Source organism: Salvia splendens, chromosome 8, assembly GCF_004379255.2.
Source record: "Salvia splendens isolate huo1 chromosome 8, SspV2, whole genome shotgun sequence".
NCBI classification, from domain to species: domain Eukaryota; kingdom Viridiplantae; phylum Streptophyta; class Magnoliopsida; order Lamiales; family Lamiaceae; genus Salvia; species Salvia splendens.
This window is the reverse complement of record NC_056039.1, coordinates 14565168-14587836: the sequence shown is the minus strand read 5'-3', so window position 1 is coordinate 14587836 and position 22669 is coordinate 14565168. Positions and strand designations below refer to the sequence as shown.

At 39.3% G+C, this 22669-nt stretch overlaps 3 protein-coding genes across 3 annotated transcripts; 1 reads left to right on the top strand and 2 right to left on the bottom strand.

The window, feature by feature from the left end:
- Positions 1-1425: 1425 nt before the first annotated feature.
- LOC121743966 (protein MAIN-LIKE 1-like) lies at positions 1426-4390 on the bottom strand. The gene is made up of 5 exons (XM_042137385.1): positions 4103-4390; positions 2682-3542; positions 2514-2601; positions 2004-2435; positions 1426-1935 (listed from the first exon to the last, which is right to left on the bottom strand). The coding sequence occupies exons 2-4, from the start codon at positions 3533-3535 to the stop codon at positions 2301-2303; spliced, it is 1077 nt and encodes a 358-aa protein (XP_041993319.1). The 5' UTR covers positions 3536-3542; positions 4103-4390; the 3' UTR covers positions 1426-1935; positions 2004-2300.
- A 6401-nt stretch (positions 4391-10791) lies between these two features.
- Positions 10792-19316, top strand: LOC121744747 (UTP--glucose-1-phosphate uridylyltransferase 3, chloroplastic-like). Its single transcript, XM_042138367.1, has 17 exons — positions 10792-11649; positions 12016-12196; positions 12281-12430; positions 12567-12728; positions 12822-12994; positions 13060-13126; positions 13623-13789; positions 14442-14600; positions 15392-15483; positions 15570-15664; positions 16005-16082; positions 16235-16330; positions 16548-16622; positions 16693-16784; positions 16892-17054; positions 17833-17893; positions 18883-19316. Exons 1-17 carry the CDS (start codon positions 10985-10987, stop codon positions 18993-18995), a joined length of 2589 nt encoding a protein of 862 aa, XP_041994301.1. The 5' UTR covers positions 10792-10984; the 3' UTR covers positions 18996-19316.
- Positions 19317-19598: 282 nt separating this feature from the next.
- Positions 19599-22109, bottom strand: LOC121744748 (U-box domain-containing protein 1-like). The gene has a single exon (XM_042138368.1). It carries the CDS (start codon positions 22000-22002, stop codon positions 19969-19971), a length of 2034 nt encoding a protein of 677 aa, XP_041994302.1. The 5' UTR covers positions 22003-22109; the 3' UTR covers positions 19599-19968.
- Between the last annotated feature and the right edge of the window lie 560 nt (positions 22110-22669).

The following is a 22669-nucleotide window of genomic DNA, read 5'->3' as shown; positions in this document are numbered from 1 at the left end:
GGTTTAGAAACGAGCCCATGCTGTCGCTTGTTGATAACGTATACCGCACAAGTGTTTGGGTACACCAGTATTCTACGGTGTTCAATCCAATCAGACACCAAGATTATTGGGCTGTGCCTGAATGGACTTTGCAATGTTCACGAGCCCAGTTAATGCCTAAAAGTCGAGGTCGATATCGTACTACTAGGATTCCTAATCAGATGGATGTCCGTGAAGCTGACCAGCCACGCGCCCGACGCCGATGTAAACATTGCCGTCAACCAGGGCACGACAGACGCAACTGCCCGAATGCTTCTTCAAGGATGGATACTCAGTTGGTAGATGATGCCGATGACGATTTTATGCCTCCACCTCCATCAAGATCTGCAGTTCGAGGTCGTCATTCTATCAGCCACACTGATGATGCCGATCATGATGTTATGCCTCCACCTCCACCAAGATCTGTAGTTCGAGGTCGGCATTCTGTCAGCCACACTGGTGGTACAGGCGAAGACATCGGTCTCAGTGATATCCCACATTCTCCACCTAGGTCTTTTGTGCGAGACGATTATTTCAGGGTGGATTTAGAGAATGTCGTTGTGCAAGATACTCCTCCGTCTAGACTCTCCACCGCCAGAATCGGGAAGGGTATCCGTAGCTTCTTTACCCGGAGAAGGCGAGACAACTGAATGTGTAACAACTATTTAGCTGAATTGAACATTGTTCTGTTTGTTCTGTTTTACTTATATTTTGGCGGCGTCGTAGTTATTTATTGAATAGAACATTGTTTTGTTTTACTAATATTTTAGCAAGTCACAGAATATGCAAAATGTAAAATTTAGTTTTTTAAAAACGCCACTCAAGATGGCGTTTTTAATAAAAAACGCCATCTAAGTTGGCGGGTTTGTGTTAAAAACGCCATCTAAGTTGGCGTTTTTACCTAGAAACGCCTATTTCGTTGGCGTGTTTTAAAGACGCCAACGCCGATTGGCGTGTTTGTTCAGAACCTCAACCTCGGTGTGGCAGAAAAGTGCAAAAAAATTTTCGGACTTAGACACGCCATCTTGAGTGGCGTGTTTAAAAAAACGCCATTGACGATGGCATTTTATAGGTAAAACGCCATCGTCGTTGGCGTGTTTCAAAAGACGCCTAGTAAGCTTGGCGTGTTTGTTCAGAAGCTCAGCCTTGGCGTGGCAAAAGATTGGAAAAATGTTTCAAGTTAAAAACGCCATCGTGAGTGGCGTGTTTCAAAAAAATGTACCAATCCAACTTATACGAGTTCAAATTATCAACATGCACACGTATAAAAAAGCGGATTTATCAAATTACTAATATACATACGTCAAATGAATGAAAAAACACCAATATCAATACAATATATCAAATTACTTATATAAAGCGTTCAAATCAATGTAAAAACACCAATATAAAAAGTTCGGGCAACGTTCACACGTCTCGCCTTTTACGCATAAACAGACTACGGATTCCCTTCCCGATGCTGGTCTTAGGGATTCTAGACGGAGGAGTATCTTCAACGACGGCATTCTCTAAATCAATGTCGTCTCTCGCAGAAGACCGAGGTGGAGTTTGTTGATCGCTGAGACCGAAATCTTCTCCTGTACCACCCGTGTGGCTGACTGAGTGACGACCCCGCACGGCAGATCTTGGTGGAGGTGGAGCCACAAAATCGTCATCAGAATCATCAACCAACTGAGTATCCATCCTTGATGATGACGACTCTCCACCAACTTTCTTCTTTCCACGCCCCTTCGCTTTTTGCCGCACGGGCATGTCAAGGTCCAGCTCAGAGCGCTGTGAAGGACGGTGGTCCATCGTCTCAGCTTCCCCACATATCTGGAGGCCATCTTCAACCATTCTCGAGATGGTGAATAAATCCGGCCGTCCTGACATGTCTTGCTCCCTAAGAAAGTGGCGTATTTTGTGAAGGGTCTCCACCTACAATTTTCAGTGTTAATTACATTTCATCTTATGAAATTAAACAAAGAAAAGTTGTTGAAATCTACCGCGTAGTGATGAGAGGCCGCCGTTTCATGGAAGCCCTCATGAGAATGCACCCCAGGTTTTGTTAGGTACACCACGGTTATCCGGCGAAACCAATCCATGTACTCATCAGTAGCAACAGGCACCATTGAGTACTCCAAATCAACATACACCGTGTCGTGCCTATTATGCCAATCTTGTATATGATTGGCGTGCCACTGAACCCAGTTCCGACCTGCTTTGCCACGTCGATCCTGTTTCGTAAAATCAGATCCGTGGAACCGGTCGACAATCGGGATATAAGGTTGGACAATCCCAAATTATCGCAACACCCGCTGTGGCATGTGTGGCTCAACCATATTCCAGCAGATTAGTGTTGTCATCGACGTCCATATAGGACGACCGGCAACACAAACATCCGGCAGATTTCGCGATTCATACGGCCTCCAAATAAACTAGATATGAAACTTATTTAGTCAAAACAAGTTCAATCAAAACAACACACTAGCAACAATTTAGTTTACGTAAATTACCTGATTGGCATGCATTGTTGAGAACTGATCTCTGAAAGTTTCAATGCAATGCCCCGGTGCTTTTACATAAGAGGCCCGACCAGTCCATCTACAAAAATTAAATTATGAGCGAACAACACAAAAATCAATAAAAATTATGCTTAAAAGAGTAATTAGTGGACAACTTACGTGACTGCACATGGTAAGTAGTCTACGGGCGCGGGGTTCAGCATCTGCGGTCTAATAATTGGGATTCTTTCCCAAGCCCACAGCTGTAACAATGTAAGAGCTCCCCCGACATCGGTCCTCTTACCAAGTGCAGCTTCACATAGATTGTGGTACAAGCAGGCAAGAGTCGCACCTCCCCAGCTATAGCTAGCACATTGTTCTATATCCATGAAAAACTGAAGGTAGAAGAAGGGAATTTTATTACCGGTAGCGTTCGGGATCAGTAGACCACCCAGTAACAGCAGACAATACACACGAGCACGTTGATTGTACATGTATTGCTCGTGGTCATCACTCAACTCAATCCGCAGTTGATTTGATAAGCTTGTCTGCTTCCAGTTCAATTCTTTTAGATCAACTGCATCTGGAATAAAGCCAAGAAAATCCAAACAAACATCCTTCCAATAGTTGACATCCTTACTGGGGATGTAACCCGTCAGAGGCTCACCGTCAGTTTTGAGGCCCCATAAGACCTCCACGTCCTCTAAGCTCACAGTCGCTTCACCGACTGGAAAGTGAAACGTGTGAGTCTCTGGCCTCCAACGTTCAATCAAAGCGGTGATAAGATGGTGGTCAATGTCTTTCGGTTGACCACACCTCAACATCCCGCCGAACCCCATCTCATCTATAACTGCCAAAACACGAGGATTTATGGGAACATCCCATATGATTCCTTCGTATCTTCTACACCGTACGTCTTCCGATGGCACTCCTGCCCATATGTTATTAGAGACGTGTTGTCTCTGCAGATATAATACGGAGGGGTCCTCAGGACCACATAAGAGCCGACGACGAGAAGTTGAAGAAGATGCCATAAATCACCTACACAACATTCATATTCCAAATTAAACAACAAACAAACCTAAACAAATTCAATTATTACAAACAATTTAATACAATATCACAAAATGGAACACCTATATCAAACAATTCACAATACACAACTTCAACATCATAACACAATTCACCTACACATCATAACACAATTCACCTACACAAAAGTAACAGTTCAAATAAACAATATACATCAATTTTCCACCAATTCAACTTACCCAATTTTAGTTTAACCAACCTAACAATTTCAATTTCAACCTAACAATGTACACAAAATTAACATTTCAAACTAAAAAAAGACATTAACCAAAACCCACATAAACCAAATCAATTTGCCCAATTTTTAAGCTATCAAACCCTACGATTTTGGTTTATAATCAAATTTATACACAAATTCACTTAACCCAAACAATCCAACATAATAATCAACACTACCGTCATACAAATAATCCATATGCACAATATTTCAACTCAAATCGCAACACATTACAAACCCTAGCTAAGTATCCAACAATTACTCTAATAATGTAAAAGATAAGCATACTAACCGAATAAATTGGACGAATTTGGGGAAAACTAGCACCGATTGATGAATGGAGGGCGAAATCACAAAGACACGGATGAATTTGCGAAGGATTTGGCCGCTGCTAGAGAAAATTTGCGAAGGATTTGGTCTGTGAGGTTAATTTTTCGCGACTGTCTGCTGCTATTATATGCTTCTGAACAAAGACGCCAATGGTGTTGGCGTCTTTTAGTAAAGACGCCGATCAGGTTGGCGTTTTTAAGTTAAACACGCCAATGAACTTGGCGTTTTATTAAGTAAAGACGCCATCCAGATTGGCGTGTTCAAATTTAAGTATTTTGGTTAAAAATACGAGCAGAATACGGTGTCATTGTAAAACGCCAACTATGTTGGCGTTTTACAGTATAGACACGCCAATCTCAATGGCGTTTTTACTTATGAACACGCCAACTTCATCGGCGTTTTTCCCATAAATGGAATTGATAACAAAATGGGTACATTTGCGTTATTTTAAAGGCCAAGTGGCCTATATACGCGATTTCCTCGGTTAATTAGGGTAATTAGATATTAGCCCTTAATAAAACATAATTATAATTCTTAAACCGGTCAAAATTGATTTAAATCTCGTTGACCGTTACATTTTAACGGAACCGTCCATTTCGGATTAAATGTGATCCGATTTTAAATGTGAGGGACCGAATCATTCAAAAGATAATGTTTTAGACCAAAATAAAAAAAAACGTAATATGTTAAGGACTATTTTGGGACTTTAGTCTATACTTAATATTAGTTATACTTTGATTTATCTTCCTTAATGGAGATATATAAAAAGTTTGTGCAAAATCTGAAAATGACCGAAATTTGTGGATTAAGAAGTTAATAACTCAATGGTTTATGAATTTTCTGTATTTTGTTTTTACCTTTATGATCTATGCTCTAGAAATGGCCCCTCTCCGTTTTGAGGCAACATGTACAGTTGGATTAGTTGTTTCAACAACTAGTACACATTAGGTGTTTCAACAATTAGCAACCTTGTGCGATGCATGGAGGATAACATATATTTCATCTATATTTTTTAAATCTTATGTAATTACAAATGAGGAATATTTATTGGACTCAATTTTGTGTTGGGTACAATAAATTAAATAATTAATACAAGTCCAATCCTGTGGAAAATAAATTGTGGGCTTTCTTTCAAATAAGGACAATGTCCTAACTATTTATCGATGGGAATGAAATGAGAATATATTTATCATGTCGTATTTTGGTTTTTAACACGCCTATATGAAATGGCTTTTCCATTATTATTTAAATTGAATTCAGGTCCTAATAGAGCCGCAAACCCTACTTGGATTAGTGTACACCTATGGTAGACCGTGTGCCAGCGTACGGGTTGGCCGGTCTAGTGACTTGGTTTGTGGCCACATTCCAAGTCCATGTATGAGCAGGTATGGTTGATGTGTATGGGAAAATGGTCGGCCGACCGTGATTTTTGAATGATGAGATATTTTGGTGCCTTAGGCATTTCTGAAGCTAAAACCGATGGTTACCTGAAATTGGAATGATAAATATAAATATTTTTGATAAACTGTTTTCGGCATAAGTCCACCGAGTATTTCATAGTACTCAGTCATACATGTGTTTTCCCTATGTGCAGGTTGAGCGGCGACGAGCTATGTCGTTGTGTCTTCATACATGATGTCACTCTTTCTCTTGAACGTTTCCGCTAAGATAATACTCTCTCCGTCCACCATTTAAAGAACTCTTTTGCCATTTTAGTTTGTCCACGATTTATAGAACCATTTCCTTTATTCCACTTTTAGTATACAGACCCAACATCCCACCAACTTTTTACACTCACAGTCCAATATAAAACCAATACTTTAAATGGGTCCCACATTCCTTTCTCCCTTTACTTTTCTTCACAAAGTCAAACAATTTCTTAAAACCCGTGCCGAGTCAAAATGACTCTTTAAATGGTGGACGGAGGGAGTACTATTTTTCACAACTATGTTTTGAACCCTTTTACTCCTGAATTATTAATGATGATAAGTTGTTGATCTTGGATTCAAATGTTAAGCATTTACTCTGATTTTCCCTCCGTTATTTGAATATTAATTATTTAGTCAAACTCTTTATTGAAACCCTAGAATAATTTCCCTTTCTTAAAGTCTCATTAGTTGCGACTACCCGCATTTATTAACCCTAGAAAGGGCGGTCGTGACATATTTAGTATGTACTATAAACAATAAAAAAAGAAGAAGAAGCTAATCAAGCGAAGGAGTAAAAACTTATGACAAAATCAAGCTCAATACATGTGATCATCAAAATAGTGGAAGTTCTGTATGTCGCAAAGCTGATTAACCTCCATATGAAGCCCATCCAAACTAGCAGATTCTACTTCATCTTGATAGGGAGTCCAGACCGGAAACGTGTCTAGCCCAGTGATGTCGTTCCATGGGTCCTCCAACGTCGATTTGGCCTCATGGGACGCGTCCTCGCTCACACATTCCTCGCGTTTCACTGATGAAATAATCAAGGGTATTTTAGAGGAGTGATTGCAATGCTGATGATCTTGTTCCGATGTCATGCTTGTCTGAAAGCTGATTAGGTTCGGGTCAATCAGGTCTGAATATTCCACGACGAGTGGTCTGGCCCTTAGCGTCTCTTTGCATGTATGGTGGATCAAGTATGTGGTCTGGTACATGATTTCCTCTCCTTTAATTCTTTGCACTTGTTTTAAGGCTTTGCAGCCATCTTGCTTGTGGGTGCACCTAAAGTAGCTCCTGGTACAAAGATAGAGAAATTTTGTTTGCATTAGTGCTGTTCCAATCTTTGATATAGGTCACTATGAAAAACTTACTATCTTTTAGGGACACAAAATGACGCAATTACTAACGTTTTCAAAATTTTTAAAAAATAACCATAATCTAGGACACAAAAGAAAGTGCCCTTAAGTAGAGGACTAATTATCTTATACTTTTGCTTTTTTAGAACATTTTTATTTGCGTCCTTTAATTTTAGTTAGGACACTATTAATAACAATAAGGACACTTTTTGAAGCGTAGGTAGTATAATTAGAGACACAAATTAGCATCCTTATTAGCATTGAAAAGTGTCATTATCCGATTTTTTTATATAGCCACATTACAAATACCACCGAATGAATCAGTATATAGCAATAACACATTCATAATCGGTTTTCAAAAGCTTAATCCTTTTATATTCTACTTATTAGTACATGGTAATGATAAAATGCAAACTCTAATATTGTACAAACTTCAAATTTTTCAACACAGTGTAAAATTTTAAGATTTTGATGTCAACATAATGTTAATATAAGAGCATCCACAACCGTGCTCTTGCCAGCGCCACGGTTGTGGGCCAGGGCGGTACTATTCATGCCTGCTCTCTGGCAAGAGCACAACACCCACAACTGTGCTCTTCCGCAAGGACGAACACAATTAATTTAAAATTCAATTAAACAATAACATTTCCATAATATTAAAATTCATTTAAAAACCACAATAAATATTACAAATGACAAATAAAATTAAACATTACATAATTAAAATCCTAAAAATGAAAAATTACATAATTAAAATCCTAAAAATTAAAAATTACATAATTAAAATCCTAAAAATTAAAAAAACCACTACTCGTTGCCGAATTTCGCCCACATGTGGTTGATTAGGTCTTCTTATAGTTGATTGTGGATTCGAGTATCGCGCATTGTGTGTCTTGTCTTGATCCTCTGGCCAACCGTCGTATGCTCGCCTCGGCGTGGGGGAGACCTCGCTGTTGAGCTTCCGGCTTCGTCCTCGTCGTAGAAGCTAGCCGCCCTCGGCCCTTCGTCGGCTATAATCATGTTGTGTAATATAATACACGTGAACATGATGTCGGCGATATTATTCACGTACCACAGCCGAGCCGGGGCCTTCACAATGTTGAATCGAGCTTGAAGGACCCCGAAGGCTCTTTCGACGTCCTTCCGCGCTGACTCTTAACGCTGCGCAAAAAGAACCCGTCTCGGGTCGTGCGGGTTGTGGAGCGTCTTCACGAACGTCGACCACCTTGGGTAGATACCATCGGCGAGATAGTAACCCATGCGGTATGTATTTCCGTTGATGGTGAAGTCGATCGCCGGTGCTACACCATTCATCACATCATTGAAGAGTGGTGAAGAATAGAGCACGTTCAAGTCATTGTTGGATCCGGCAACGCCGAAATATGCATGCCAAATCCATAGGCGATAGTCGGCGACCGCCTCAAGGATAAGTGTTGGGCCGCCGCCTTTGTGACCGCTTAAGTGTTGCCCCCTCCAAGCAGTCGGGCAATTCTTCCACCTCCAATGCATGCAGTCAATGCTGCCAAGCATTCCGGAAAGCCATGGACTGATTCGTGAAGACGAAGCAACCGTTGGCAATCATCGGTGGTGGGTGCCCGAAGGAATTCATCCCCAAAAGCAGAACGAACGCCCTCGCAAAAATTTTTTAAACAAAGGATTCCAGTGGACTCACCGATATGCAAATACTCGTCGAAGATGTCGGCCGTTTGCCCAGTAGCGAGTTGTCGGATGGCACACGTACACTTCTGCAACGCCGTGATACTTTGCCGGCCGGCTGCATCTACACATGTTTGAAAGTATTCAACACGTGCGGACAATGTGTTGACAATTCGCATGAACAAGCGCTTTGACATGCGAAAACGGCGCCTGCAGTAATCTGTCGGAAACCGCGGATGGTCGGCAAAGTAGTCGGCAACGAGCCTTTCGTGGGCTCCCTCCCGGTCACGATGGATGTAGCGGCGATTTGATCTAGTGCGTTGAGGAGGATGAGCGGGGGTATTCGCCGCGACATATGCTTCGTAAGCGGCACGATGTTGTTCGTAGTATTCTTTTTCTTCGCGCTCCGCTTCCGCCATGAGATGAGTGAAATCCATTTGATGTTTTGAGTGAAGGTTGAATGTGTTGATAGTTTGTATAAGAATTATGAATGAGAGATGAATTGATGTGATAAATGAGTGATGAATGTGTGTATTTATAGATGATTTTGGGAAAAAAAATAAAAAAAAAAAAAAAAAATTCAGAAAAACGGGAAAAAACGGCCATATTTTTGGGATTTGGAATATATTTTTTTTTATTTTTTAGCATTATTTATAATTAAATACCGATTTTTTAAAAAAAATAAAAAATGTTTAAACACAACGGCTATGCCGTTGACGAATGGGAGCGCGCCACGTGTGCGTCCGCTGGCACGGACGTGCTCGATACATCGAGCAGCGCCGTGCTCGATACATCGAGCAGCGCCGTGCCAGCGGCGGATGGCGTCCGTGCCAGCGGCGCGGACGGCGGTGGCGACGGACGCCACCGCTGCGCATGCTCTAATGTCAACACAACATCAACTGTTGGCACCATGTTGATATTTTCCATTACTATTTTGATATTTTCTAACGGTTTAGATCATAATTTGAAGTTCGTACAATATATAGAGTTTGCATTTGATCAGATTCCTATTAGTACATGTGATTAGATATAAATATAAAAAATACTCCATCTGTCCTTGAAGAGTGTGCACTATTTCCTTTTTCATCCGCCCTCAAAGAGTATGAACATTCCAAATTTGGAAACTTTTTTCTCTCTAATGGGGTGGGATCCATTCTCCACTAACAATACTTAAAAAAACTTTATCTATCTCTCTCCTATTTTACCAATAATACATTAAAATATGTGCTGAACCCAAAGTTCATACTTTTTGGGACGGAGGAAGTAGATTATACATATAGTCAAGATTTAAATGCCTAGAACAATTATGTAACAGTTGCATTGTCTAAGACTCGGCAGACTTCAACAAGGATCAGATATTCAGGTTGAGCAGCATTAGAATTTTTTTTACACCACTCGTGGTCCATTTAATAAATCAGTACTTCTTTTTTTATATAATTATGTAATTTTCTTTTCTTTTTTTTCATAGTTAGGTACTTTTCATTTTTTGAATACATATAAAATATACTATCTCTGTCTATAAAAAAATAGATCAATTTTACTATTTTGGACCTTCCACCAAAATTTGATAAATTTCTAAATATGGAAAGTTGTAAACATCTAAATACTACTAATAATGTGGACCACATAATCCACTAACACTAATTCTCTCTTATTTTATCAATTGTCTCATGGCATACAATAACTATATCATTTTTGATGGACGGAGCTAGGGTAGTACAATCGAACTCTTGCTTTGTTGTGAGTATTGGTTGTGTTAGAGTGTCCACAATAGGTGAGCCGCGGCGGGGGCTGAGCCGCATTTGCGGCGTGGACGCGGCGGTGGCGGAGCCGCGGCTCCTATTGCATGCCGGAAGGGAGCTGCTACGGTGTCCGGCTATACTTTTGAAATTTTTTTATTTTAACATTTTAATCTGTAAAATATCGATTCTCGATTCATTTTTTTATTCCATTCCATTCTATTTATTTTTGTCTAATTAATTTTATTTCAGTTCAAATAAAATATACCAACAATTAATAAAATAATTTGATTTATGGTAGGGACGTGACTATTATTGAGCTAGACAAATTTTATGGATGTGGAAAAGGATTTGTGACCGCAACTATTCCACTATTGTGGACACTCTTAATAGCCGAACGATGGAATTTGAACTTTGTTTCTGTTGGAAATAAAATGAAAAGTTAAAAGGAAAGGTTTAACGTAAACCGGTGAAAATACGGGCAGCGAATGAGAACCATGAACATGATATCAAGATTTCTTGTCACTGTTCTTCTCCAATTCGAGCTTGCGTAGTTTATTCGAATTCGATATTAGTATATGCTTCCCGCATCTTCGTCTTATCCGCGCTAATCAATCCTTTTCCCCTCCAAAAAACACACAATCTAATACCAATTCTCTCTACAATGGCACGAACCAATTACTCGGTTCTGCACAACAATAATCCACTCTTCACCTTCAATTCACGCCCATCTCACTCCTTCTTCTTCTCCAACAAGTATCTCTCTCTCCAATCCAGCTATTTCCTTTCTTCCTCACTTTTTTCTTCTCCGATTCACTTGCATTTACTCACACACTCCTCATCCGCTCCTATCCCGCGCGTTTCCACCGCGCCGGTAGAGCACGCGCCTCCGCCGGACCTTAGTTTTCACCAGGAAATCGCGAGGTTGAGGAGGCTCAGGGAGTCCTTATCCGGTTGCCGCACCTTCACCGACAAGCTTAGGGTGATCGACTCGGATTCTAGGGTGAAGTCCTTTCTCCAATCGTGGAGGATTCAGTTTGCAGGGGTGAGTTTGAGTGATCGTGAATTGTTTCTGCTTAAATGCGTGGCGGCGGCGGGGCAGAACCACGTGTTGGCTGAGTTTGAGAGCGGAGAGGTTCGAATGGGGATGACGTCTCTCAAAAGCGCGCTCTATGGATTGGCGGAGATGATTGAGAATTGGTATGGGAATGGGAACGGCGGGGTTGAAAGTCAGCGTGTGGACCATGAAAAGAGAGCGGCGCTGAGGTCTCTGCTGAAGATGCTTGGTGAGGTCGAGCAGTTCTATGATTGTATTGGTGGAATAATCGGGTTAGTAATTGTGATCCTTGATTTTATTTGGAAGCTTTGATACTTTGGAAATGCAATCTATGTTTCTTTCAACTCTGCAATCGCTCACTGTGTGAAAAAATATGGTTAATAAAAAAAGAGGATTATAGCTTTGGTGGATTGAGATAATGGCAGCTCATCAAGAGGCTTACAATGTTATTATAGCTTTCGTGATTTTTGGTTTCTCCGCTGTTTTATTGTGGCAATTACATTCAAACAAGGAATATATGTTTCTAGTGTGTGAAATTGTGCCTACCAACTTTTCATTTTGATGTTTTAATGAAATTCCTTTTCCATATCAAATTTAGTAATGTAGATGTTACTCCTAAGCACATGTTCCCATTTTAGATATCAGATCTCAGTGTTAGAGCTGCTTGCTCAATCTACTCAGGAAGGGCATACCACGCATTGGAATGGCCAAACAGCTATGTCGCTGAGACGTCAATTTGTGGAAATCCATCCGCCCTCTGTTCTTGATCTTTCTGAAAACACTGAATATGCATCGCAAGCTGCTTTTTGGGGGATTGAGGTCAGATCATTGTAATTTTCTTTTCAAGGTGGATAAATTTCTGGATTTTGTTTCTTTGGTTTCACATTTTAAACCCATTTTCAGGGTTTGCCTGACTTGGGAGAAATTTATCCTCTAGGAGGATCAGCAGATAGGCTTGGCCTGGTGGACCCTGAAACTGGTGAATGTCTTCCTGCTGCAATGCTTCCTTATTGTGGGAGAACTTTGTTGGAAGGCCTTATAAGAGATCTTCAGGTATGGTGGCTCAATATATCAACCACAGATAATTCTGTTTGTGTTGTTGAAAAAAAAGATGTTTGTGAACCACAATGGTCCTAAGGGATGAAAAATACATCGATTGTGTTTTAATTGGAAATTTCTATTCTGCAAGGCTAGAGAGTTCTTGTACTTCAAGTTGTATAAGAAACAATGCATCACTCCTGTTGCAATTATGACAAGCTCTGCGAAAAACAACCATGAACACATTACTAATCTTTGTGAACGGCATGGATGGTTTGGACGGGGAAGCTCGAATTTTCAACTCTTTGAACAGGTCTTAATTTGTGCTTACATATTTCTGATATCATACTTATTAAATAAATTTCTTTATTAGTAGAAATGTTATGTAATTTGTTATTCATTGTAGCCACTTGTTCCCACTATTGCTGCTGAAGATGGTCATTGGATTGTCAAAAGACCTCTTGAGCCCGTATGTAAACCTGGAGGTCATGGTGTGATATGGAAATTGGCCCATGATAAAGGGGTTTTTAAATGGTTCCGGAGTCATGCAAGGAAAGGAGTTACTGTTAGACAAATCAGGTCAGTTCATTATTATATTTTTTTTCTTTTTATTGGATAACGTACTAATATTTGGGGTTTTACAGTAATGTTGTAGCTGCTACGGATATAACTCTATTGGCTTTGGCTGGAATTGGTTTGCACCATGGAAAGGCAAGAACATGAATTCTAACTGTGGTCTACTTCATGAGTCCCTTAAATGTAGTTGAATTATGTGAAGGTTTGTCGCTAACAGTGGGTTTGGTGAGCGAGTGAAACATAAAAGAGTGCCATATACCGTTACTTAGTGTCTTAGACGGGAATAAATCATAAAATATGCAACTAAATTATGGATTATATTCATCTTATTACTCCTTTAGTGATGTTTCTATGGACTCTATATTTGTCTTTTATACATAGCTGTATGATGAGCTGCTCTATTAATCACTACCATATGTATATGACAAAAATGGTGGTTGTGATCTTCATCATCCGCCATTGAATGGCGAGGTACACTTTAGGGTTGGGTTCTTGTTGTACAACATATGCTGCATGAATCTTTGGACTTTTCTTTGTGTGTGTATGTAATCAAATTTGTCAATAACAAAGCTAGGAAGAAGCTGGAAATCCTTTACAGCTCAATATTTTAGATGAATTTCTATCTTTTCAGAAATTGGGATTTGCCTCATGTAAACGAAATCCTGGGGCAACAGAAGGCATCAATGTCCTAATTGAGAAGAAGAACTTAGATGATAAATGGGCATATGGTTTCTCATGTATTGAATACACGGAGTTCGAAATTTTTGGAATCAGTGTCGATCCCCATTCTCCCGGCAGGTGCTTTCTCTTCTTCTTCTTCATGCTATTTCATTATCTGTTATTTCAACCACGAACCACTTATCTTTTTATCACGATCAACAATTAAAGCTGCGAGTTTTTATCAGTTTTCCCTTTGGACGTAATGTGTATGGCTTTAAAGCCACTGATTGACCATTTCAGATGATCTGTAGAATGTAATTAGCATCCTATCTCTGATTGTACTTTTGTGTAATTTAGGACTGCAGCATGTAATTATTGTGAATTTGTATGCACCGTCAGCAGGATAAAAGGCCATGCCTATGCACATCCGCATCCATTGGCCTATATTGTTTGTCATGGATCATGATGGCGTCCTCAGAATATTACTTGTGCACTATAGTTTCAAAAGCTGATTGACCGTCAGGCCTTCTGTGGATTTTATTTTATATAGCAAAAGTTCTCCTTAATCCTATTTCTAAGTATATTTCTTTTCCTTAAGAAAATGCTTTGCTGCTTGTTAATTACCTATTTACTCTGCCTAGAAGGCTGGAACTCATTTTGGCAATAGCGAACCCAAGAAATACTCTCCCTCATTAGCCATGATCTCTCATGCTCGCTTTTTTTTAAATGTCACAACTTCCATATTTTTCTTGAACAGAATTCTAATTTGCATTGTCTTCGTTGTGCGAAGTTTACAGGCAGAGTTCCCTGCCAACACAAATATACTTTACGTGGATTTAGCTTCTGCAGAGCTTATTGGATCAAGTACAGACGAGAGAAGTTTGCCGGGGATGGTGCTTAATATTAAAAAATCAATCACATATATGGATCAATTTGGAATCAAACGCTGGTAAAGCCTAGGAAACTTCACTCAAGTTAAACTACTTATGATTTAATCTACACCATGACATGGCTGTTAATTCAACATTTGTTAAAATATTGTCTCAATACTTTCCGCTGATGTTGTGATTCTACCTGGGATCTTGTTAATAAAACACTGAACATCACGGAGAAAATTCTGAAGATGAATGGGGTGCTGAAGTGATCATGTTCCCTAATATTCTGATATTAAAAGATGTATGCTTTATACAGATCCTTAAAAAATATGATACCCCTCTTCGTGTAAGTAGAATATCTGCCTAAAATTTATTCAGAAATTTTCATTTGTGTAAGCACTTTATACATGAACTCTAAATGAAAAACATTGAAAAATGTCATATATATATCAGAAATTTTAAGTAGAGAAAAAGAAATCATGAAGTACAGTCAGGTCATAAATACTAGTAGAACTTGAAACTGGATTGAAACATTTTGGTCCAGTTCTGGCTAAAAGCTGCTGGGAAGATGTACACAATATATACATTCTAACAATAAAATCAGCTATCTACTGGTTTTCATTTCTAATAACCCTTTCTCATTTTCTTACTGTATTAATTAAAGTTGACTGTGCCTATGGATCACAATTTCACTTGTCTAAAAATAAGATTTTAACAGTTGAAACAGCCAATAATAATGAAGTACTCTGGGGTATTATTATAAGCCATAGCTTCGTATAACATATGATTTGTGTTATTTATCATGTCTTTTGATATGCATAGTGACAATTCACTGAAGTGTTCTTCATGTTTTGGTATGTGGTAGTGTCCCCGGAGGCCGTCTGGAATGTACAATGCAAAATATCGCTGATCATTTCACCAACAGATATTCTTCTCGATGTTTTAAAGGTGTTGAAGGTCTGGTCGTATGTACGACGCATTGCAAGTTCTTTAGGATTTTTTGTATGAATTTTGCGCTGACCATGAAAAATTATTATTTTCAGATGATCTAGATACCTTCATTGTATACAATGAAAGAAGAAAGGTCACGTCTTCTGCTAAGAAGAGAAGGCGCCATACTGATAAGTCTCTGCACCAGGTCCAAATTTGATGAACGTTTTGATACTTATCCTTTTGCGGATAGATTTTTTTTATGATTTTTTCACTAACCAGGTCATGCTTGCTTTTGTTGTTAACTAAAAATGCCAATAAGAGGACTTTCTCTTAATAGTTTTCCATGATCCTGCTATGTCTTCTTAAATGTAATGTCTGTTTTGTATAGCCGTCATATTTGTGCACTTGTGTCTGCTATAAATTCAAATCGGCATGCAATGAGCTCGTTTGTCAAAGAAATCTGCTTATTGAGTAGTCATGATGTATTTATTTATTTATATTTCACTATAAGCTTAAAGCATTCTTACACCAACTTGTCATATCAGACCCCAGATGGTGCACTATTGGACATGATGCGAAATGCTTATGATTTACTTTCTCGGTGTGGAGTAACAATTCCTGAGGTAAATTTGATATTTCTTTAAGCATTAATGAAAAATCTGACCAATTTTATCAAAACCATCATTTCTTCCACGTTATTCTGTATACTTGATAATTTTAATGAGAGTGCTTTCTGAAGCTTCATTCTATTTATATTATATTTCCTGTTTTTCAGGTAGAAGATAATGAAATGTACGTTAATTGTGGACCACCATATCTTATCCTTCTTCATCCTGCTCTTGGGCCCCTTTGGGAAATCATCAGTCAAAAGGTTCTAAATTTGTGCTAATGCTATTAGGACTATTTAACTTCATCCTGCTAAATTAACTTTAATCTGGGCCCTTTTTCATGCTAGATCAATCCTGCTCATGGGCCCCTTTTCTGATATAACTATTGTATTTATGCATGTATGAATTTTATTTTTTCATCTTGAGCATATTTGGAATCAGAAAAGTGAACCACTGTTCTGTCTGCCTTCTTTTTGCCAGTTTGTGGGTGGTTCAATAGCCAAGGGTTCTGAGTTGCAAATTGAGGTTGCTGAGTTTCTATGGAGAAATGTTCAGGTTGTAAACTTGCTAGCATATAGTTTCTTTATTAGTTTACCCTTTTACTGATGTCTCTCACTTAATGCAGCTTGATGGAAGTTTGGTCATTTTAGCTGAAAATATTGTGGGCTCTACCAAAACCAATGAAATAGGTGAAGCTCTATTACAATATGGAACGAGGTATTACTATGCCCAGTTGTAATGAACTATGGAGATGAATACAATGGAGTATGCGCTCCTTCAGTAAAGGTCCTAGATTTTACTAAAATGAAGTTTCATCAACGCAGGTGTGCTAGGTGCAAGCTAGAGAATGTAAAAGTCCTGAATGATGGAATAAATTGGAATTCAGGAGATAACTTGTACTGGAAGCATGATATGCAGCGCTTTGAGGCTTTAAAAGTAATACTGCATGGAAATGCTGAATTCGAAGCAAGGGATGTTGTAATACAGGTGAGTTTGGCAGTTCCATTTATAATATTTAACATAGGTACCTTATCCTTCTCTTAGAATCACTTTTACATGCATTACTTAAATGCATTTCACATTCTAGATCCTAACAAAATCATCGTTAAGAAAAGAATCTTAGTTTTAAATTATTGTTTGGTGCCTCAAAATAGATCAGCAATGGAATGACTCTTGAGTAATGGAAAATATAGGATCATTAAGGTTTCATCTGGTTGGTGGTATTTGGCACTCATGACAGCTGTAATGTTCAAATATCAAATGGACCGACACACAGTCTATTTTGAGACTGTTAAATCAACGGTAGAAACATTGATGTTGGGGAAAATTTTCAAAGAAGCATTTATATATACACAAACACTTCCCCTCAACTCAAGTTGGAGCATATATATTTGTCATAAGTAGCTAGTAACAAAGATAGTCAACCCTCACTAGTTACTACATTGAAAGCTTTAGTGAGGATGAGAAATATAAATGCCCTTGTTGTAATAAGAAGCAACACAGTAAAAGAAGAAGAGCTTCTTGAATTCTTCTCTATTGTAGATATCATCTAAGTGGTCCTATTCTCTACATAATGTTATATCTCAAATAATTTAATTAAAATTAGTGGGCTTTTAACTTTTAGTGCTTTTCACTTCTGATCCCAAAGATCAGCCAAGGCAGGGTTTATAGCATATTACCATGACTAAGTTATTGTGTATTCCATCCAGAAAATGCTTAGCAAGTATAGATCCACAGAATCTCAACTTTCTTATCTCCTATGCAGGGAAATTATACTTTTGATGTCCCAGATGGCCACAAATTGGAGATTACCCCAGGAGTTTCAGGTAATGTTGCATATAGCTGCTGTACACAATTTCTTCTTTTTTTCAAGCCTTCATAAATCAATGGCTGGCATCCATTTTTCAACTATTTATGCAAAAACCACTTGCGGTGATTTGGATGGACCGCAAGAAATTCTTTTTCTTTTTACACGTGAGACAATGAACCACTAAGCTGCTGATTCTCATCCAGAATACTATTCAAAGTACAACTTCATCTGATATCATCTTTAATTCATTACTATTTGAAATCAATTGGAACTAACATAAGTATGACATTAGGTTTCAGTAGAAGCCTTACTGTCAGTGCGAAATCTGCATGTCAAACTCTTTTCTCCCAATGTTGCTTGGTCTCTGGTTACGTATCTTTATCAAGCATGGTAGAGATTCTTAAGTTTGTCTGTAAGCCTAGTATGAGATGGGATTCATGCGTGGAACTGTATGGTATATGTAGTACGTCTAAAATGACAAGGCATATGCTTGTGTTGGAATGATACAGCAATGATAGACTAAGTAAAGTCAGAAATAATAGACTGTTTTAAGGGAATTCATTCACTACACAAGACACATACATACTCCCTCCGTCCCACAAGAATATGCACTCTTTCCTTTTTAGTCCGTCCCACAAGAATGTGCACTTTCTAATTTTAGTCACTCTTTTCTCTCTAATGAGGTGGGACCCATACTCCACTAACAATACTTTATTTACTTTTTCTCTCTCTAATGAGGTGGGACCCATACTCCACTAACAATACTTTATTTACTTTTTCTCTCTACCTCTCTCTTACTTTACCAATTTTGCATTAAAACTCGTGCCGAACCCAAAGTGCATATTCTTTGGGGACGGAGGGAGTATGTTTTATCATATATTGAGTGTTTAGATTTATATGGATGTCTGTGTATGCCAAACATGCTTTGCTTGACCTATCTAGTGAAATGTTTTGCATGTTAAACACGTTACTAATTGCAGTATATCATTTGAAATCTCAATTCAGGTTTAGATATTCAGTTGAAGCCTATTGAGGCAGAGATGATGGACAGTGGAACTTGGTTTTGGAACTACAAAACAAGGGGGAGACACATTGAACTGGAATTGATAGAGTTATAAGATAATCCTTCCACATCTTGCAACAAGTAAATTATTGTTCACTGATAAATGCAATGGTATCCTGTAGCTGCTCCACCTCGCTGCTTGGTTGAACACAAGTTGAACCTGTTTGAGATCCTGTCCTTTTGTAATATATATTTACTGAGCATTTGTATGATTATTAGGGTGATAGCTCCTGATGTAATTTATATGTATATCTTGTAAAGAATATTCAACCGGTATAGTTGTTCTCGTTTCTTCCAGATCTCCCTCAGAAGAAATGTATTCTAGATCCTTGCTTATATACATTGTTTGCTAATTTGTGATTGTTCGGTGTTCTTACTTGATGATTTTCAATTTTAAGATTTGATTTGCTTATACTGTTAGGAAGGGAGAAATGACCATCACCTCCTGAATGCAAATCTTGTTTAACCATCAACTTGAATCCCTGCTTCATTTCTTAGACAAACAAGATAGCTAATCAAAAGTAATGTACTTCTTCCTCCTGCTCCTATTTGTACCTATTCCATTACTTGTCTAATTCTGATTTTAACTGATTCAAGTCTCTACCTTGCGATTCATTAATCTGATATGGTTATTCATTTTTTAAATATGCAGATTAGTTGGGCTTGAAACTTAGACAATGACTGGTAGGTGTGTTGTTGGGTTTGCAGCACATTTCTTGCACTGAAATTGGTGTGATCTTTATGTTGGTTTATAAAGTAGCCACATTGTGATGAAATGGGTAAACAATTCGATGAGTTCTGTTTTCCTTTTTTTTTTCTGTTTTATTGCTAACACTTTATCACATATGTTTCAGATGTTTGGATGCAAATTACAAAGTGGGGTATTACTTATGTAATAGAAATCATCTGTATGTCGGTGCTGTGTACAGATTTACAGAAGATATTGATCAATGGGGTATAACAGGGTTAAGGGAAAAGAAGTTGAAGAATAAATTGAAGACTATTTAACATCCAACATGAAGTGGGATTTAAAAGCAGCATCTGTTGAGTATTCTAAGCAGTGCATCAGCTTTTCGTCGAGCTTTCAGTGAGCCATCAGCTGTTAGTCTCTGAAGAGAAGGAATACTGTAAGGATTCATCAACAGTCTTGGTGCAACTTCCTCTCCCCCATCTTTACAGAGTCCGAGAAGAAGGGTGATTGCATTCTCCTTCCCCCTGGAAGACCCGAACCTCAAAAGATCGATAAGAAGGGGCACAAGATCGCGGCTCCTACGTATCTCTTCCAGTCCTTGAGCACATCCCAAGAGAAGGGAAAGCACTGCTAGGGCATCATCTGTGATACCTGCCTTATCATCTGTCAGCAGCTCAATAAGCAACGGAACTGCGCCCGAAAGTATTACCTTGCCTCTGTTAGCATTGAAGAGTGCCAGATTGAAGAGCGCTGTTGCAGCATCGCGTTTTCCTGCAGCTGTTCCTTCGCCTAGGAACCGCACCAATGCTGGAATAACTCGTGGGTGAGCACCGATTATTGCTTTATGCTCACCTATTATTGACAGACTGAAAATTGTTGCTGCTGCGTTCTCTTTCGCTTCCATTGTGTTTCCTGATTGCAGAACTTCCACTATGCTGTCAATCGCTCCAGCAGCCATGATAAGCATTTTGTTGTTCTCGTGTATGGAGAGGTTGAGCAATGCAGTCACCGCATTTTCCTGGATTCTCGAATCAGGTGAACCAAGAAGAGTGACCAGAAATGGAATAGCTCCTGCCTCAGCAATTATACTGCGGTTGTCCATTCCAGTTTTTGCAAGCAACCGGAGCTCGTACGCTGCCTGCCTTTGGATATCCCGCGATCCCGTTGCTAGTCTCCCTACTAGAAATTCAGCTGTCATCTTTACAGCATCTGCTGCAGCTTTAGTTACAGAGATATGATCAACAGCAGTCTCACTAGACCTTCTCTTACTACTACTTCTTTCCACCTCTGATGCAGTTGGGATCATGTTCTCTTGGCACCATTGCTGGATCAAGCTTCTCAATGCATAGTTTGGTATCAGGGCCATGTGGATCAGCCTCTGCCCGCTCTTTGGGCACGTGTGGTGACCGGAATTGATCCACTGTGCTATCGAATTCCGGTCATAAGTATGCCCCGATGCCACAATCACAGGATCATTCATCAAGTCAAGCGAGATCGGGCACCGGTACTCATCAGGTACGCTCACTGCCATAAAACTAGAAAATGACTGGTCTTGGCGATTGCTTGTGGGCACCTTGCGCTTCTTCAAATCCACATGAGCTGTCGAGTTCTCTTCCACACTAGTTTTCAAGATCGATATCAAGGAGATGAGACTGTTAATATTAGAAACCACTACAAGCCCACCTGTCCCTGCTTGCTTCTCTGCTTCTGCCTCTAGTTTTGACACCTCTTGTGCAATCTGTTCTGGGCTATTCACACCAATGCTGCTCAAACTCTCTCTGACTCTGACGAGATCAACGAATCCCTTGCTCTTCTGGCTCCCCTCGCTGTTTGTGACCGCAGCTCGGATGAGGTGATCCCTTGTTTGAGCCTCCACATGGTCCACATAAAGCTGAGCTCTTGTAGCCTGTTTGTGAAGAAGCTCGACCTGCTCCTTGGTATCCGCGCTCAAATCGAGCAAGCTGAGAGGCAGGATATCAAGCGCCCGGGCCATCTCCTTCACCAAGGTGTAGAACTGATTGGAGATGCTCTCAGTTTGCACGAGATTCCACAAGAGGCTGCCTTGCACGGAGCTCTCAATCAGAATCTTGGCTCTCCGAATAACGGAATAGAGCTCGGTGAGGCACAGCACTGAAGATGGTGGGAGTGGCTGCTTCTGCACTTGCTCTTGGATCTCCTCAAACAACGAGGACAGTAAACTTATCCGTCTCATCATCGCAGAGATGTTCTTTCTCTGCAGGAAAGGAGCCTTCTCGATCGATGCCACATCATCGGAGACGAGGATCAGCGACTCCAGCAGCGTTGCAGCCGGAAGAAAGCCTGAGGAGACCATCAGAGGAGGTTGAGCACCTTCCATGGCTGTTGCGTCCATCGGTATACGTTTCCTTTTGCATGACTTTTGCTTTGTTTGGGACAATATTGTAACTCAGCTAAATCTTTATTTATCCAAATGAAATAAAATATTAGGACAGGCTCTTGATCTTTTCTGCTTGGACTGACTGAAGATGGATTATGTGAGAGGGACATAGGAATTCTTGGAGGGCTGCCATTTGGAGGGCATACCGGCCTGCAGGCTCATCTTAATTTTATTCTTTTCTACGCATATACTTTATATATTACTACGTTAGGAGTCACAACACTCGTTTTATAAAAATGATAGTAATAAATAGTTAAATTAGAGAAATAGTAAGTAAGAGAAAAAATAACATAGAGAAGAGTTCATAAAACGAGTGCATAAAAGAAAATGTGACTCCTAACGTGGTACGGAGGTATTAATATTTGGCAATCCCTAACCTTTAACAATAATTTTGTCCTATTAGAACAAAAGTCAACTCTATTTTCTTGTGGACTCATTCCAATTGATCCAATGGTTGGTCATTGAAATTGAAATCATGAATGGAATCATCTTCACTTGAGATACAAAATCATTTAACCAGTTTCTCAATCAAACATGGATTTGACATCGAAATTCTTAACATTCTCGATTGAGAAAAGATTTTGTAGTTGAAGATAAGAGGATTGGCTATTAATAATCAGCT

Bases quoted from the DNA above. Each gene is read 5' to 3' on its own strand.
- LOC121743966 (XM_042137385.1), bottom strand. From the start codon at position 3,535: ATGGCATCTTCTTCAACTTCTCGTCGTCGGCTCTTATGTGGTCCTGAG. The intron at 2,602-2,681 runs GTAAGTTGTCCA...TAATTTTTGTAG, and splicing joins TACTTACCATGTGCAGTCAC to ATGGACTGGTCGGGCCTCTT. The intron at 2,436-2,513 runs GTAATTTACGTA...TTTCATATCTAG, and splicing joins CAACAATGCATGCCAATCAG to TTTATTTGGAGGCCGTATGA.
- LOC121744747 (XM_042138367.1), top strand. From the start codon at position 10,985: ATGGCACGAACCAATTACTCGGTTCTGCACAACAATAATCCACTCTTC. The intron at 12,197-12,280 runs GTCAGATCATTG...ACCCATTTTCAG, and splicing joins CTGCTTTTTGGGGGATTGAG to GGTTTGCCTGACTTGGGAGA. The intron at 15,484-15,569 runs GTCTGGTCGTAT...TATTATTTTCAG, and splicing joins ATGTTTTAAAGGTGTTGAAG to ATGATCTAGATACCTTCATT.
- LOC121744748 (XM_042138368.1), bottom strand. From the start codon at position 22,002: ATGGACGCAACAGCCATGGAAGGTGCTCAACCTCCTCTGATGGTCTCC.